A 19,936-nucleotide genomic window follows, 5' to 3' on the forward strand; every position below is an offset into this window, starting at 1 on the left:
GGTAAAATAAAAAATGAAATTATATTATCTGTTAATCAATCAGTTGTAACTGTTTTGTAAAAGATATAAGACTCTTTCATGTAAATAAAAAAAGAAAGAAGATACAACTTCAATAGTTGTATCAAGTTTTGTGGACTGTTTTTATGTTGTTTTTTTTTTTAATTTGTCATGGCGTTGTCTTATTATATATAATGAGCAACATATTTAAACAAAAAAAGAAACATAGGAAGCGGGTGTTACGGATGGACATATTCAGTAGTGACACCTATCATATTGTTCACGGTAAAAAAATACGGTTGTAATTTACATTTTGGTCAATTCAGAAACATTAAAGGGATTGGATTGTGGCCATGATAATATGAACATATCTGTGGTCAGTTTAACATAATAACTCGGGGCCTTTTATAGCTGACTATGCGGTATGGGTTTTTTCTCATTGTTGAAGGCCGTACGGCAATCATACTTCATCTTCTTATTTTTATGTCAAATAAATATTGTGTTGTTCCCTTTTGTTCTCTGAATATTTGAACGGTTTCTGCATTTTGAGACGAGCGGGCAATTTATGACAATAATGACATTATTTGTTCGCCTTTCTTGTTGGATATCTTTTTATGTATGTTTTCGAAATTATTTACTTCTGTATACATATGTAACGTGACCAAAGTCTGGCAAAGCATTCCGATAAAATGGTTGGACCTGAAATAAGGGGAATGTGTAACTTTTATAAATGTTTTGAAATCATGCGCATTGATGCGTTACAACCAGATCCTTATTAAAATTGTGATTTAGTTATTTTTTTAATTATGAGTTTGATTGTCTCTTTGGTATATTTCGCCTCTCTTAACATCCACAAAACACATATACTTTGAATAGTGAGAATGGTTTCAACAGCATCAGTGAGAATTAGACAAAGGGGGAATCAGAAACAACTTTAAAAAATTATACAACACAATGACAAAAAATTAAGAAACGAAAAAACAAATAGGTCGACAAACACTACACAGAAGTTGAATATATAGCACGAATTCAGCAAAAAACCGCGAGTGACAAGTTTTAAATACGAAACATTGAAGGCACGAGGCATTTTTAAAAAAATACGCTAGAATAAAAAAAAAGACTTCAAAATCATTCATGATCGTTCTTCTAATAAATGTAAAAATATACTGAAGTAATTGGGACTTTGATCTTAGGTTATTAACCTCAAAGTTAACAAGAATCTTCCTTTTATTAAATGTTATCATATTTCAAATTAGTTAAAAATCCCATATAAAGAATTTGATTAGCAGCCTGAAACTGTTAAGCTGCACAAATTTCAGTCCAATTATAGTTACTCCGATGGGGACCTTAAAATCAATAGGGATCTTCCTCTTATTTTATGTGAATGTTTATCCAAATAAGATCGCAATCCGATAAAGATTATTTTTGTTAACATTCGAAAACAAAATGTCTAACAGAGGGACGGAAGGACGGGCCAAAAACAATATACTTCTGCTTCTTCAAAGCGTTGCGTATAAATAAATAGACACATCTTACGTGCTCTTTTTCTTCTATCTCTATATGCATATGATGAATAGAATCAATCGTTGCTCCTACAATATCTCCAAATCCCTCCGTATCATTAACAAACTCTTCAGCATTGAAACTAGCTAAAATGAGAGAAAGCATGTTGATTTATATTAAAACTTGACATTTTACGTCAAATGTATCAATTTAAGCAAATTGATGACATCATAGGTTCTTTACTCTTGACATTGTTTATTCTTATGCGTTGAGGTAACCTCATCCTATAGAATAAACATAATTAACAGAGGATTATCATAACTTCTTATTTGCTACATTTTGATTTTCAATTTGTTTTGCTTTCTTCTTGTGATGGATATTTGGATACTAAAATTATTTGTGTTTTTTTTTTTTGGCTATCTTTCATTAGGGTTAACTCTGAGAGCTATTTGAATTTGGAAAGAATTACAATAATATCTGGCTTACTTTCACTGGACGAGATAGACTGTCCTTGCTTTGGGTCATGGGCAGATTAAAGTCAGTGTATTTGAAAAAGATTAAATTCATTCTTGAATTCGGAAGTTGAATTTTCAGCAGGTTGCCGGCATTTTTAAAAAAACAATTGTGCACCTTTCCCTGCTGACCTTTTCATATTTTTATGTGAGTCGGAGTTCCTTCAGGCACTTGTAAACAAACTAGAAGATCAAAGAAGCTAGATCAATTAATTTCACAAACATGTATATTGATGATGTTCTCTCCATTAAAAATTCAAATTATTCTGAATGGGTACTCGTTTCTATATCCTCCTAAACTAGAGATCCCAGAAACCACAGACACAGCTTTCTCCGCATCATTTTTAGACATATACCTCGAGTTTGACTCAAGCGGTCATTTCAGTACCAGAATCTATGACGATTTCAATTTTGAAATTACAAATTTCCCTCACCTTAGCAGCATTATACCAACTTTGCTCGCGTATGGAGTATAACTTTCTCAAGTCGTACGATATTCAAGAGTCTAGGATGAAATTGAGTTATAGATTCTATGTGCTGACGTGGTGTATCTTGGTTTTTTACTTTACAGTTTTCTCTTTATTTGTCTTTCTTCCATTATTTTCTATTTGGTCGTTTGACTCTTGACGTGGGTCGCTATTTGTGTATCCAGCTTAGTTGATTTTGGCTTTGGGCGTTCTTGATGCAGATGGGTCCAGATGTGTGACTCGTCCGCGTGAAATGTTAAAGTTTTTGTTTTCATTTTGTATACCCTTGTATTTCTATTTAACTTAATTTCTACCTTATCATGAAAGTGTATACATGTGTATCTCACTGTGTTGTACTATACTGTACTATCAACCACAAATACATTTTTGTAGCCTCTTTCATGTCTTTATCGGATTTATTTGTATGTTTTATTTGTACTTTTTTAAAGTCAGTTGTGTTGTATATCTATGATGTATGTTTACATAATTTTGGCTGATGGATCCCAATGATTGTCACGCTAACCAATTATGTATGTTTCGGTTGCTCACACAATTTTGTCAATAAAAAAACAACTGTAAGACAAGTTGGAGGTTTAGCTAGCTATTAAACCAGGTTTGACCCACTATTTTTTTAGTGCCTGTACCGAATCAGGAATATGCGGCTTGTTTTCCATTCGTTCCGTTAATTAATATAGTCGAGCTTTTGGTTTTATCAGGTTTTATTGAATTTCACCCTTTCTAAATTCAAGTTTGAGTTCGTAATTTTGTTAAAACATTATTTTGTGAGCAATTTCATCCTTAAAGTAATAGCATTACAAGGAAAGCTTCCGTGATAAAACTGTCTATGGAAGGCTATTCTGGTCAAAAATTGCCACAATATAAAAATAAGGAAATGAGGTATGATAATACATATTTTTATGATTTTTATAAACTTTGTCCTCAAACAAGAAGGAGTAATTTCAATGCCTTCATCGTCTGGAAACACAATAAGAATATGTATTTCTTTATTTTTGGTTGCTTTTGGACTTCTCAGTTCCTTGATTTAGGGTATGTCAGTACACAATGTTCATTCAAACCTACCAAAAATGCACATTTTCTAAAACATAATATCTAGGTGTAATTTTTCGAACCTTGAGACTTTTGATATTGCTGAATGCCATCGAAAAAATAGGTTACACCTGTTGCAGAAATAAATTCTGTGAAATGATAATGAAATAGCCCAGCCCGTTTAAAACTATAGAACACCTTGGATGCCAAAAACACGAAAATGTCACTTCCGTAAATTTAAAGATGTTTATGTCTTATTACCGATGAGCTAACTATCCTCAAGTAAAAAAAAATACCAAACTCCAGGGAATATTCCAAACGGAAAGTCCGTTATAAAATGGCAAAATCAAAAGCTCAAACACATTAAACGAATGGGAAACAACTGTCGTTAGGTATGACACATGACGCCATTTTGACGTCGGATCTAAATGGCCGCTATTTTTTCTTTAATTTTCAAAACATACTTTAACAGGTCATATGTTCGAAATGAATGATGAAAACAATATAAATCTGATAAGAAAATTTGCAATATTATCGTGAAAAATTCTTCTCAATAAATGATTAACTGACTTTCATCAAACTTTACAAATTCGCGATAACAACTTTCGTTTTCCTTTCCATGACGTCTGCTTCAAATTTTAATTCGCAGTACCGACGACTTCCAATTTCGCAACCCCGGCGGTGAATGAGCCACTCGCCATATTAGCACTTCTGTTTCTTATGACGCTTTTACAATAACGTTTAACGTTACGCTAACGAAATGGACAATACTCAACCTTGTGAGCTGATAAAATTGAGTGGATGGACAGAATGTGATGTTACAGATTTCATCAATAAAAAGAAAGTATTAGGTAAGGATGCTTTACACTTTTTTTTATAGTGGGCTAGTTCAAAGAGTAGTGTGGATGATCTTCTGTCATTAATAAATGAGATCAGCCCTTCATACTTTCTCCCTATTGAGATTTAATGTCCTCCTTCTGGTCTGGTATTAAAAGGGTGGGGTGATAAACAAATGTGTCTGTTACAGGAGGGATGCTGCGCAATTTTTTTTTCAGGTCTGGACTTTGTTTTTATTTTTTGGCCCTGGTACTGAAAAAAAGGGGGAGGATTCAAATAATCTTTATTACAAGTACTAAGTTGAAGCTTATACTACAGCTATAGCTGACATTTAATGATTTCCTGTTTATACCATTCTAGAAGAAGTTCTTCATCTCTAATATCCAGCTATACAGGTACCCAAAAAATGGTGAAATGTAACAAGAATTGTGATGATTAATATAAGCAAAAAAAAGTTTTTAATGCATCAGTTGAGCAATAAATGCCTCATGAAAAACCAAACATGATCGACTTTGTTGGACCTGTCTGTGACTGTTTAGGAATAACGGTCTACTTTCATGAATCCAGGATTGAACGTTTCATCAAAGGACATTTTGACAGTTGATGCTTTTCATGAATAGAAATAAATTACATCTATCAAAGCTTGATGAAAAACAATAAAAAGGAAGAGTTAGAAATCTTTAAATCAACATTTTTTTTTAATTCATCAATAGTGTAAATTAAATAAAACTTGTCTCACCACAAACTGAAGAGAAAAAAAAACCAAGCAATTACCCAATATGTGTTTTAAACCAAAAACATGCCTTAAATGAAAATCAGAATATCTATACAGAGAATGAGGAAAATCTGGTGTAGGAAAATGCAAGACTTCAAGAAACTGAAACTAAAATTGCAAAACAAAATATAAGACTAAAAATGTACAACTAAGAAGAAGAAGGAATATAATTTTAAAACGGGAAAATGAGACAATTAAGCAAAGTGTTATAAGATTGAAAAAAGTAAACTATACAAAATATTTAAACGTTAGGAAAGAAGTCTAGCATTAAAGGAAAAAAACAACAATGAAAAAAGTAAGAAATTTAATAATGAAAATAGGGATATAAAAAACAAATTGAGAAAACTGATAGAAAAAAAACCGCTTACAGCTTAAAGAAAAATTTTATATCAAAAGTGTTGATTTACAGAACAAAGAATATGAGAATATAAATCTTAAGAAAGAAATAAATGAAAAGAATGCAGAAATTAATTTTCTGTCAAATGAAGATAATGATGTATCAATTGATAATGGTAGAAGATATTCTGAAACTTTAAGAACGTGTTATGGAACTTCAGGGAAATGATATTCCAACAAATAAAACATCAAATGTAATTAAAGTTGTGAGCGATCATATGTTTAACGCCTCTGTTGAACTTCCATGTAGAAGTACAATATCTAACATAAGAGCTGAAATGTTGTGGCAAAACATCATGTAAGTGAAACTTTAGCAAATGCAAATAATTTCGACATATTTGCAGACTGAACAGGCCGTGATGGAAAAAAAATCTTGATTTAGGTGTACATACTAAAAATGGAACTTTATGTTTAGGCTACAAGTCTGTTGCACAGGAAGATTCACAGACAGTCGCAAAAGTTACTCAAGATTCTCTTAACGAATCAGCTAACTTTGAAAGTATTAACTCAAATAAATTATAACTATTATGTACATCAATGATGAGTGACAGATCCAGTGTTATAAAAACAACCTATGAAATAATTGATAAATGGAGAACGATGCAATTAAAAAAAGATATGGACAAGTCAGAATTTCAAAAGTTAAACTTGTTTTATTGCAGTTGTGCTTGTCCTGTTGGGATTTCACAATGATGTATCAAAATTTCTGAAGGATTATTCAAAAACTTGTGAGCCTATGGGAAGGAATGCATAACCACATTTTGGAAAATTCAAAGATAATTCTGAACCATCAGTAGTTCGTGTAATTAGAACTGCAACTGAAGTTTTAGGACCAAGGGGCGATGGCAAAATGGTGTACAGCAACAGTACCTGGCATATCTTTCCCCAAAAGGGAAATTCTCTAAAATAATAAATTGTCGTGGTAATAGATTTAATAATTTATATACTGGTGCTACGACTATTATTATCCACTGCTAAGATATTGTTGATTTTCTATCAAATTATATTGAAAAACCGAATTTAAAACATCAGTCAGTTCTTGCTGATGTCAAATCTTTTGATGTACTCTCACAAGTTGCTGCAATAGCTATCATCATCTATTCATGTTGCTGAGCCTTTTTGGAGTGTCATTAACAGTGATGAATATTATGTTGATCTTTATAAGTTTATTAAACCCTTACATGATCAACTTAAATGTTGGAAGGAAAATTGTGAGGAACTGATCGATATCGATTTACCACCATTGAATGACAAATTTCCTCATACCCCCAATGAATATATTGTTAATTTTGCAAAAGAATTGCCAAATATTTAAATTTTCTTAAAAAATGTATGTGAATCAATATTTAATGTAGTAAAAAGACAATTACATGATCACTTAGATACAGGTGTTTACAGATCATCTCCAGAAAAAGGTTTACTTTATCGATCCTCTCACAGCAAATTAACAAATATACCGGCTAAATTTGTTTTTGGTGACTTGGATTTTTCAATGAAAAAGAAGCCAAATGCTAGTCTTTTTCGTGTATCTATTATCACAGTAACTATGTTCAAAAGAAATTACACTGCACTGGCTTAAAAAAAGTCAGACTTTTCAAGGAAACTACTATAAACTGAGGCTCGAAAAAAAGCAAAATTGATAAAGTTAAAATAAAAGGCATATTAAAAGACTTTGATGGAAGAAAGAAAGAAAATACTAGAAGAAACTAAATGTAAAAGAAATGAAAGTTTTGGAATAGAAAAAATCAGAACTGAATAAAATAGAGAAAAGTGTTAAAGGAATGGATGAAATTGTGAAATCAAAAAAAGACATTGACAGTTTATTAAAGAATGCAAAGTCTGTTAAATTGAAAAAAAAAGAGAAACTGAGATTTCAATTGTTATATTGTTAACAGTTTTAAAATATAGAGATTCCAAATAGTGACTTTGCATACTGTACTATTATGCATATTTTAGGGGCCAGCTGAAGGACACCTACGGGTGCGGGAATTCTCGCTACATTGAAGACCCATTGGTTGCCTTCGGCTGTTGTTTGCTCTATGGTCGGGTGGTTGTCGCTTTGACATATTCACCATTTCCTTTCTCAATTTTAAAAACACTGTTATTAAAATGGAAAACAAGTTAGATGTGCCAAAAATATTAAATGAATGTACATGGGTTGGCATTTCATATGAGGATGACTGGTATCCTGGCGAAATTATTAAAGTAATTGATGAAAATAATATAACTGTAAAATTGATGGATAGAGCGAAGAAAGGTGGATTTACATTTGTATGGACAAGAACCGATGATATTTGTAATATCGATAAATATATTTATTATTTTTTCTCATTTTTATATTGTACCATGCCAGGATTAAGACCGTGGTTGATTTCTGATTTTGATGATATAACCAATGTCATAAAAAATGTATTGCAGATTATTACATTTGAGAATAAATAAAATGGGAAGATGTGTATAAATTTTCGGTAAAGATAATCTGCTTTATGTAAATCAAAATTTAAATTTACATTGAAGGCTTAATATTCATTATTGTTTACCTGTATGCTAATGATTTTGACACTGGATATACTAATACTTTTACATTAATTTTTTTTCAATAATTAAAAGTAAATAGATGGGTAATTTTAACTTCCGTGGAATATACTTTAAGGAGCATGAATTAAATTAAACAAAAACAAAAACAACAGATGATTTGTGGTATTTAAAAGATTGCGGTGCTAACCTTCTTGTGACTGGATGCCAACTATTTTAACCTTTTCTGTATTTGCACATGTATGTTCGTGTACAGATGTTCATATTTCAATTGTATGTTTTACCATCTTGTTATCTATGATTTTCCCCATGGAAATTTATTTTAATATTCTGTTTTTTAATCTTATAATACATAAATTTATTATATGACATGTTGTGTGTATTTTGTTATTCTTTTTAGTAAAATTTTAGATTTCCAAATGAAAGTGCTGGCATTTATTTCAGGTTCATACATTTCAGGTTAAATGTCAATAAAAACTATATCAATTCAATTAATTTTTTTCCTCTAACATGTCTAAGAACTTGCATGGTCTCTCTGCCTTTAAAAAAATGTGAGACATTTTTGCAACAAAACATTCATTTGAAAGAATTCAATATATCTAAATAGTAAGAGATAATTGGTTGCCATAGTATTACAGAACTGAAACTTATTGGCTAGTTGTCATAATTGTTAGACACAAAGGATACCACATCCCAAGAAAAACATTTTACATAAATTCAATTTTAATTGAAAAGTTTACTTTGAGGATATTATGATATGGTTGATTTTAATATGCCTTGAAATGTAAAAAGAAACAGATGTTAAGGATAACCACAACTATAAATATCTGACTAGTTATCATATTTTTAACCATACTACTTAAAAGATCATGCCATAAAGTATCTGAGATTAAATTTTATGTTGAGATAACTTAAAAAATGAACTTTAAACGAATTATTCTTTGGTTGCTTCACTTCAAAAAATGGTTGCCATGGTAACTAATCTCTCAAAATTCCTGAAATTTTGACAGTGGCAAATAAAAGAGCATGCCGAATTACCCCTAGATGCCAGTTTATAAGAAGGTACTGCAAATAATAAACAAATTACAACTAAATCAAGAAAAAAAAAGTTGTACGCAGTCGTGTCTGCCTTCGGACACGTTCCCATCGGTGCTTGAAGACTTATTTGTGATGTTTCATTTTTTGAAACCTTGTGTTCATGTACAGTACTGTAGCTTATATAATACAAGGCTGGTATATCCCCAAATAGATGATTCTCAGAATATATAGATTTTATTGACAAAAAATGTAGAGATATTAGCCTCTAAAATTTGAGATTTTATCATTTTTGTATCATATTTATAGCAAAAGATGCCGAAATAAAGCCTATTTTTTAGATTATGTTTTGATCGTAACTTTTGTACCGAGAAAGGTATCTTCATGTTCTAAGCACCATTTTCTTCGTTTTTATAAGTTCTATAAGATGAGTGCATTTATGTTAGAGGTTTGTTTAAAACAATCATGTGTCATACCTTCTGTGTCATAATCTTGACTTGATACAGGCCTTTCCCAATGTAGAAAATGGTGGGTTAAACCTGGTTTTATAGATAGCTAAACCCCCAACTTGTATGACAGTTGCATAAAATTCTATCATGCTGACAACAATGAGTGAGCAAAGTCCAAATCTCGGGGATGTAAGCAAAACCCACCAAAGACGAGACCCGCATGCTTAATGACTAAGTTTTCAAACACAACACCATAAAATAAAGGAACTTAGGCCGTGTTCACATTGACCTAAATTCGGTGTTGTGTTAGTGTTACTAACACGTAAACTAAACACAATTGCGTTCCCATTGATAAAACTCAATGTTTACATGTAGTTTAAATCATGTTTTATCTACACACAGTCGATAGTCAATGTAGGCCTTGTGTAGGTTAAGTGTACACAAAACTAGGCATTTAGGACATTAGTTTTACCGTGTATATATTTAAGGAGGAAACTATTTTTGAGTAAAATTGATATTTTTGATAATTATTAGTATAGTTCTTTACAGAAATTGTTGTCTAAATTTTACAGATTTTTTTTTGTTAAAAACAAATTCACGTACTTTATTAACCCCTGATTAAGACTCAAAGCAGCATCATTGCCGAACCTATAAGGCAGGAACCAATTGATTTTCGGGGGGGGGGGGGCTATTATAGTTGAGTATAAAACATAAAGGCATGGGGGGGGCTATTATAGTTGAGTATAAAACATAAAGGCATGGGGAGGGGGGCTATTATAGTTGAGTATAAAACATAAAGGCATGGGCCTGGGGATATTATAGTTGAGTATAAAACATAAAGGCAAGGGGGTGGGGGTGGGGGGGGGGGGGGGGGGGTGAGCTATGGATTTTGTTTTAGAAACAAAAAATGTTTCCAGTTTTTGGCCCTGAAAAAAAATTTGTTTGTTTCACTCTCAGCTGCCACTATATATATATATAATGCTAAAATTGATTTCGACTTGTCACCAAAATTTGTCCTGGAAAAATCAATAGCCGACGCCCATCTACCCCCCCCCCCCCTTTCCCTCCCTAAAAGATGAAGTAAATAGTTGCTGCCTAATTCATTTGTAAAGGTCTTCCCGAATCGACTTGACGTACATAGAAATATTTGCCACTGGCCTTTACTCAAACAACGATTCACGCATAAATGCATGACTAAAAAAAGTGTGGGGTAAATGATATGTTTGTCTAGTATCTCAGATCCGTTAAATAACACTTAAAATAAATTAAAAAAAACGTGACCCTATTCTTTTACCAAATACTCCTTGGAGAAGAAATACCATTTGAAACAAACAGAAAAGATAAAAATTTAGAGATCCCTAATAACTCTATCCTTTTTTTCGGCTGTAAGCACGCTGCTGCAGCTAACATTTTCTAGTGCGTAATCGAGACATCTCTAGTATATTCAAACTACTGCAAATTATAAAAATGGTTTTCATCAAGTAGTAACCAATTAACTTAAAAAGGGGGCGGGTTATTTTTTTTTTATCTGAGTAAGATTTTTTTTTCGCGCGTACGTTTTTATTCCTTTTTTTTCGATGCTGGTGATCAAATACATTTTTTTTCAATATTTAACACTATAATGTATGGGGAAACTCTTTGATTCAGAATATTTCTTTTATCATCTGTATGATCATTTTTTTTTATCAAATTGGGGATCGGAATATTTCCATTCCCACCCCACCCCCCCCCTTTTTGAAGTCAAATGGTTGTTCCCTTACCGCTAGAAAAATTGTCCCAAAATTTTGAATTCAGTTCTACGTAATGAACATTTAAATGACACTTAGTTTACAAGTGAGAACAAATCTTATGTACAATCTTATGTACAGGTAGCTAAACAAGGTGTATAGATGTGAACAAATGTAATGTGAAACCAGTGCACACTACACTAAACTAATTGTAAACATGTTTACTCTACACGGCGTTTGGTGTGAACACGGCCTAACATTTCAAATATAATACTATGTGTGAAAGGAAGGATATGTAGGGAAAACGTCAATGAGACAGCAAGCAAACACCACAAAAAGAGACTTTAAAAAAGGGATCTAGAGATCAACATCCGGCTTGAGCTTAAAAATGCATTCAAATTACATGTCTTTTGTCAATTCTAACTGTTTATACATATCTATTGGTTAGGGTTAGGCTTATCAGCTTTTATACTGCAATCGTTCTATTTGAGAGGTCAAAATACTTTGTATGTACTAATGCATGTGATATGCAGTGATTGATCATATAAAGTAATAAAACACGCCAATCGCTGAAACTACATTTAAAAATTCGTAATGAAATGCACACACATCTTAGGAGTGCAATTACATAGACTTATATACCTATATGGAGTTATTTCCTTTCAGAAAGACAGGTCATTTCGTGTGTTGTTGTACAATTTTCTTTCTTTGACACTTTTGAAACTTTTAGGCAGAAACAATTCTTTCCTCCGTGTATTCGGTTAAAATAAATACATTTTACTCTGTTAATTGACAAAAATATTTCTATTTCTACAGGGAAACAGCCATGGTTCTTTATAATATTTCTTCCTGATTCTTAATCTTTTAAGAAAAAACAAATGTTTTTCCAGACAAAAGAGAGAAAACAATTATTCTAAAAAAAGTTCGTTAAAATTGTTAGAAAAATAATCTGCTTTTCCGAGATAAAAATGTCATGAAACAAGAGAAAAAATATATCACCCCCTTTTATATAGATTATATGATTAATTACTTACATAGTGGCTAGTATTTTTCGTACATCTTAACAATTCAGTTGCTTCTTGCTTCATGCAATCACTATACCATTTATTTTATAACTGGACAATGATTTCTAACGTTTTATATCTAGATTAATTAGTAAGTTTTAATTCACATTAAAAATGAGCCGTAGGGCGTGTTTATACCTAAATGTTTACGATAAGAATATCCAACTTCAATGTGATCGGTAAAATAGGATCCAATTTCTGAAAATCTTTGCAGAAAATAATATTTTGTGACGGTATATAAGTCAGATAATGCATATTTTAAGGTTGTTCTTGTCACATAACACACCTAGCTCGTGGTGTCAGGATTGCCCAAAGAAAGACCACCCTACGGTCGGTCTTTCATTTGATCATTCCTGACTACCCTCGTTGTGTTATACGACAAGAAACACCTTAAAATATGTATCTATAACTTATTTCCCCTTCAATAATATAACAAAAATAGTGTTCTGGTTCTTATTTGTTGATGAAATTGTATTGTAATGTTTATTCCTTATTGTTGATATTTCATTCCATAATCACCCGAACTCGTTCACCAGACTGAGTTCAACAACATACATTTTGAAATTTACCCCGTTTATAAGCCTTATCCTTATATAGTTATTATGTCAAGTCATTACACTACGATTGTCTAAAATTATTCAAAACACAAAGTTTTCTACCACCAGACATATATTGTTAAGCTTAATTTGACATGTTTTTTTAAAACTTTAATTATGAAATAAATACGACAAAAGTTTCACTCGCATCAGTCCACTGAATGCGTTAACATTCTTTGCATTCTTTTTCAAAATCTATTTGTTGGCACTCCTGGCGGTTCCATGAAAACCCACAACACCTATCTTCTTTCCGGTATTTGCAAATATATAGGTATTCTAATATGAGAAGTAAAGATTCCCCTGCATCTGTGCTCTCTCAACATATGAATAGCTAGATTCTTATCTTTTCCTCTCTCCACCAAAGATCACACTATTTTGGTTTACAACTGATTCTCCTTTTTCGCCAATGATCTGACCTCTGTGAGTTCGAGAATGACGTAGGCAAACGTCATGTGTCACTATCGATAGTTAAAATCTTACAAACTTAACGTTCGCACACAGAAGGCGATTAAACCTGGTTTTGATCTGAGCGTCACTGATGAGTCTTATGTAGACGAAACGCGCGTCTGGCGTATAAAATTATAATCCTGGTACTTTTGATAACTATTTACACCACTGGGTCGATGCCACTGCTGGTGGACGTTTCGTCCCCGAGGGTATCACCAGCCCAGTAGTCAACACTTCGGTGTTGACATGAATATCAATTATATATGGTCATTTTTATAAATTTTCTGTTTACAAAACTTTGAATTTTTCGAAAAACTAAGGATTTTCTTACCCCAGGAGTAGATTACCTTAGCCGTATTTGGCACAACTTTTTGGAATTTTGGGTCCTCAATGCTCTTCAACTTTGTATTTATTTGGCGTTTTGAACTATTTTGATCTGAGCGTCACTGATGAGTCTTATGTAGACGAAACGCGCGTCTGGCGTATAAAATTATAATCCTGGTACTTTTGATAACTATTGTCCCACAATAACTTCAGCTGATGTATTAATTACACAATACTCGGTCATGTTTTATGAATATGTAAAGCCCGAGGCGTAACCCAGGGATTTATATGTTCATAAAACATGAACAAGTATTGTGTGACCAATTTAGAACATATTTTCACCTTCGAGTGGCTTTAAAATTTATTCATTCTCAATATATATTATTAAACATAAGTATGAGTTCACTTTCAAATGTGAATATGGTTAATAAAAGGGAAGTTAATCATATTGAATGGTCATTTTGACCGATCGAATAAAATAGTACTGAGATAGTTTTGTGAGGACAAACACATAAATTATTTAAAACGGAAGATTTTGAGTCTGCTTGAGGTAAAATTTAATACTTATCAATTTCAAATTCCTTCATTTAAAAACACACAATAATATATCACTTTTTCAAAAAGTTTAATTATGATCAAACTTATTCAATCAATAATAAATTTCTATCCTTCCAAAATCAGATGATTACTTTATTATTGATAAATATATTGTGTTTTTTTTTCTCTAAAAATTTCCTCCGCTTTATATATCAACAGTTATTCATTCTTAAATAAATAATAACATTGACTCTTGGATAATTAAACTTTAAATATTTTCATAATTCTATTCATTTGTTGTCATTGATAGTTAATACTCATGATATTTTTCCTTTGTGTTTTTCCTATATAAATTGCATCAGGGAATTGTACACTTCGTTTTGGCCGTAATTAAGATTTCACTATTATAATTAATTTAAAATGAAAAGTCATTCATGTATAGCATTGTATAGTGCATAAAAAATAGAAGTGAATAAACTGATTTCGTTCTAGGTTAAGACGTTCACAATACAAGTACCGCTATGTAACCTATATTAACAAAATTTGGTCGATCCTGGATTTAAACTGCGTAGTGTGAACGGGGTATGAGTCTATACAGGAGTAATTGTAAGTACTTATTACGTACCGTCATTACAGGTATTAGCACCGGCATCATAATGCATCATTGCTGGCAGTTCACAATGGCATACACTGGACGAACAAATCAAAGGAGGATAACAACTTGTATTTCTAGCCGCTGTCGAACAAGGGTCAAGGTATCTTCCAGCTGTAATCAAATGCTTAACATCAACTATGTTGAAGTAGAAGTTAATAATTTTAACCTGTTTGGGTTCTATTTCAATCAGTATGATACGAACAATGAGTATATATGTTTTTTTTTCTAGATTACATATTTACCTTTTCGCCAATGCATCTGAAATCGGGAGCTGTTTAAATAAACTAATCATAGATACCAGAATTGAAATTTTGTATTTGCGCCAGACGCGCGTTAAACCACGCTTGCTCATGATAATGACGAAATTACGTTGAAAAGCTGTTTTATATTAATGACATTTTTTAAAAAATATTATGTTCTGTAATCAATGCAGTATTAAACTTTCAATTTAAACATATGAGATGTGGAATTAGACCACTACAAACTAGAGACCAACAAACAAAGATGTGAACAACTAAACATAAATATACGCCCTCTGGCAATGAGAAAAACCTTAAATAAAATGCAACGAAGAGACACCATGTCAAAGAATTCAAAATAGAAAAAAAAACCCTAATTTATGCTTAAAACAATGAATGAAAAACAAAAATGATAGAAAGCTAACAACAACCACCACTTAATTACAGACTCCTAAACATAAATGTATAAAAGGTGCAGTCAAATTCTTGTATCTATGACAGAACGCTTTAGGTAATTTTGGTAACGAAATTCTGGCTTTATTATTTTCCAATAAAAACAATTAAACAATTACATTCCTTGAAACCAGAAACGGGCAAAGCGAACGAGTTGGGAATTGCATACATCGTTAGAACATTGAAGAATGGCCAAAATGAACGTCTACCTGATTAAAGACATATCTTTTAATTGCCCCATTAGAGTGGTTGTCGCGGCTTGTTAAATATGAAAACATCATATAAATAAAGGCAACAGTAGTATACCGCTGTTCAAAACTCATAAATCCATGGACAAAAAACAAAATCGGGATAACAAACTTAAACCGAGGGAAACGCATTAAATATAAGAGGAGAACAACGACATAACACTAAAATGTAACACATATAGACAAAATCCCACGAGAATAACAAATATAACATATATATATATAACATCAAAACCAAATACATGAATTTGGGATAGACAAGTACCGTGACACGTCTTATCGCAATGTGAATTTACGCTCAAAAATAAGAGAAAACAAACGACACAACGTAATAATGTAATACACACAGAAACGAACTATAATATAACAATGACCATATTCCTGACTTGGTACAGGGCATTTTTAAAGGAAAAAATGGTGGGTTGAACCTGGTTTTGTGGCATGCCAAACCTCGCACTTTTATGGCCATGTGAAATATAACATCAAAATGACAACACAGGACTACAATATAAATAAATTGGAGAACACAATTGACAAAGAATCACACGAACAACAGCCAACAAGTTCAAAATTTTAATACGCCAGAAGTGTATTTTGTCCACACAAGACCTATGTGTGACGCACAGATACAAAAATTTGAAAGCCGAAACGAGTACAAAGTTGAACAGCATCGAGGACCAAAAGATCAAAAAGGTTGTGCCAAAAACGGCAAGGGTTTTCCGTTATAAGTGGTCAAGTTCAGTGACCTTTTGCCATCCAATCAAGTCTTTCTCTTCATTATTTTTTTGGTATTCTTACTATGGCCAAATAAAAAAAAGTTATCGAATAAACTGCTAAATATTTCCTAATATAGTCTGGAAATTCCTACCATTCAATTTGCCGCATCGTTCCGAATGTATGCACTGACATATTTGATCGTTAACATTTTTCAACTTAACAAAGCAGTAAAGTTCCATTGTTTTTCATTTTCAAACAAAACATCATTAGTTGATTATCAATTAAATCAATGTAACGGTCACATTTTTGTTTGCGGGTAAACACACATTTGCAATCAAAGTGACAGTGTGTTACTCGAAATGATTGATTGATTAAAAATTTGTATTCAGCATGTTCAGGTCATCTAGAGGATGTTTCTGTTTACAAACCTTTGAATTTTTCGAAAAACTAAGGATTTTCTTACGCCCAGGAGTAGATTACCTTATCCGTATTTGGCACAACTTTTTGGAATTTTGGTTCCTCAATGCTCTTCAACTTTGTATTTGTTTGGGTTTTTAACTGTTTTGGTCTGAGCGTCACTGATGAGTCTTATGTAGACGAAACGCGCGTCTGGCGTATAAAATTATAATCCTGGTACCTTTGATAACTATATTCAGATCTTACACGCCGCGACAAACAATTTAACGGAGCAATGCAAAAGATTAGATTGTAATCCAATTGAAAGAACATCAACGTAAAAAGAAAGGAATATTAACGAGAGGCAACGATAAGTCATCTCTATTATTGTAGATATGTGTATATATTTGTTAAACTGAAAAATCATTTTCAATAAAAGGATAATTATTGCTCTTTATGTTAGATTTACGTTTATTTAAATGCAGCTCCCTTGGTAAATGTCAGCAGTATTGGCCATAGGAATACTGCCTGTTCTTAAAGGGCGCAACTGGTGCCGACAGGAATACCCAAAGCATAGATATTGTCAGATTTTTTTTAAGCTTTTAACTCCAAACGCAGTTTTAGTAAGTGTATCTAGCGTGTTTTTCCTTTTCATTACAGATGAAAGCTTCATACGAGTTGTAGCGAATCGATTTCCATTCAATTTTTTAAAAAGACCATATAATTAAATAAAAAAAAAACATTCCTTTTGATAAGATTGTGTATCAATGAAAATAACATGTTATCCATTCCGTACGTCCTTCGTGAAAATGCACATAATTTATCTAACATAAAACAGTATACGGACCCAATCGAATTGTAATTATCGGAAAGTTTGTGCACAAAACTCACAAACTTATATGAAAATTAGGCTTGGAAAGAACAAAAACTCATTGATACATTTTTTCAATTCAAAATGTTTAATACTTAGATAAGATTTTTTAAAAATTTACAATGACACATCTTGTATAAATAAATTGAATAATAGACATAGCACATAGACATTTGGGTTTAACTGTATTTTATATGAAAAAAAATTAAAATGTGGTATGATTGCAAATGAGACATCTATCGAACATTGTCCAAAGACATGGATGTAAGCAACAGCACAGCCTTCAACAAAATAACCCATAACGTATTGTAAGTTGTGAAAGTCTTCACCATGACAAAATGTGAAACAAAAGAAACGAGAAAAAAAGAAAATATTCAAAGGTGTATAAGTTTATTCTAACGAATAAACCTTAAACATGGATATAAATAGAGGTAACTTTAGTTTACCGATGTTCAAATATAAACACAATAGCTGTTTATACAAACTAGAGGAAATGAATGTACATATAAAGAAAGTATTGTTGTTAACTGTTGACAACTACCATGTGGAAACATTCAATAATAGGTTTTATATCGAGTGAGAATCGGATATCGCTTGATTTCAACTCGAGTTATTTAATTTCAATATAATAATAAACGAGCTTCCGGCCAGTTTATTATAACTATCTAAATTAAGTCACGAGAGTTGATATTATGCGATATCTAATTCTCACAAGTTGATAAACCTATTTTCCTTATGATTCATTTCTTACTAGTAGTGAAACCTATAAATATATGATTTGGACAAGAAGACAGACAAAATATACTGAGCTAATAAACTGTAAATAATGGGCAAATGTTGGTTCAGTTTCAGCCATAACTGAATACTGATTTACAAAAAAAAAAAAAGTTGTTCACAATCGTCACAGATAATCTCCAACTATTGAAATGTAGTTTTTGTGCATCGATACGGGACATGCTACCTGTTAAGTGTTAGCCGTTTCAAAAAAGGAGTATGCCACGATTCAAGCAATGCCGCACTAACTATATACGAGAAATTTCATTTCTCACTGATTTAAAGATAGTTTAATATTAATGTTTTCAAATTTTGCTGACTGACATAAAGATAAAACGTAAATGATTGCTTTCCATTTTAAGAAAGTATACCTTGGCAAAGGGATATAACTTTAGAAATCAGAGACGTTAACTTTGTGTTTACCGACTTTCATTTACTAGTATAACTTTTTTTCCTTAGTAACACTTAAATAAAATTGAGAATGGAAATGTGGAATGTGTCAAAGAGACAACAACCCGACCAAAGAGCAGAAAACAGCTGAAGGCCACCAATGGGTCTTCAACACAGCGAGAAAATCCCGCCCCCGGAGGTGGTCTTCAGCTGGTCCCTAAACAAAAATGTGTATTAGTTCAGTGAAAATTGACGTCACACTTAACTCCAAAATATATAAATGAACTAAAAATAAAAAAACATACAAGACTAACATAGTCCAGAGGCTCCTGACTTGGGACAGGCGCAAAAAATGCGGCTGGGTTAAACATGTTTTGTAAATTATTGGTTATACAATTTCTTATAAAAGTATTACTTATTCATAGAGTAATATCCTTTAATATAGTTCTACTACTTTGAAGACATATAAAACTGACGGAACTACTTTGAACAAAAATTGACCTAAAGATACTTACTTGTATTACAACTATGAACATTTGGGTTGTGATACTGGGTGGCATTACAACCACAAACACCATTCACACAAATCATATTGCTGTAACAAGTTGAACCATCCTCTATTGTGTAACACGACTCTTTGTATTTTCCTCCTATTAATAAATACATGATACATACATGTACTGTTATAACTTATTAAAAATGTGATGCAGAGGGATAATCAATACGACAATTTTCATATACAGAGTATTTCTGACAATGTTTTAAATGAATTGTAAATACTATAAAAACTTCAAAAAGAACTTGGGCTTATTGATAAAGATTCAAATAAAGACATGTCTTATAGTAAGTTAATAAAATAAAAGAAGAATGTGTCCATGGGACATAAATGCCCCCGCTTGTAAATATACAAGAGTCAATATATTAATACAAACATATTCCTGTTGG

At 32.0% G+C, this 19,936-nt stretch overlaps 1 protein-coding gene across 1 annotated transcript in view; it reads right to left on the reverse strand.

Moving 5' to 3' along the window:
• LOC143084329 (uncharacterized) overlaps positions 1–19,936 on the reverse strand; it is a 165,412-nt gene that overhangs the window by 11,850 nt on the left and 133,626 nt on the right. Inside the window, exons 11-13 of the mRNA XM_076260740.1 lie at positions 19,507–19,641; positions 14,874–15,014; positions 1,534–1,646 (exon numbers count right to left, since the gene is read on the reverse strand). Of these exons, the coding sequence (XP_076116855.1) occupies positions 1,534–1,646; positions 14,874–15,014; positions 19,507–19,641 (389 nt within the window). The remainder of the gene's footprint in view (positions 1–1,533; positions 1,647–14,873; positions 15,015–19,506; positions 19,642–19,936) is intronic.

The sequence above is a fragment of the Mytilus galloprovincialis genome, chromosome 7 (genome assembly GCF_965363235.1).
Source record: "Mytilus galloprovincialis chromosome 7, xbMytGall1.hap1.1, whole genome shotgun sequence".
Lineage (NCBI taxonomy): Eukaryota > Metazoa > Mollusca > Bivalvia > Mytilida > Mytilidae > Mytilus > Mytilus galloprovincialis.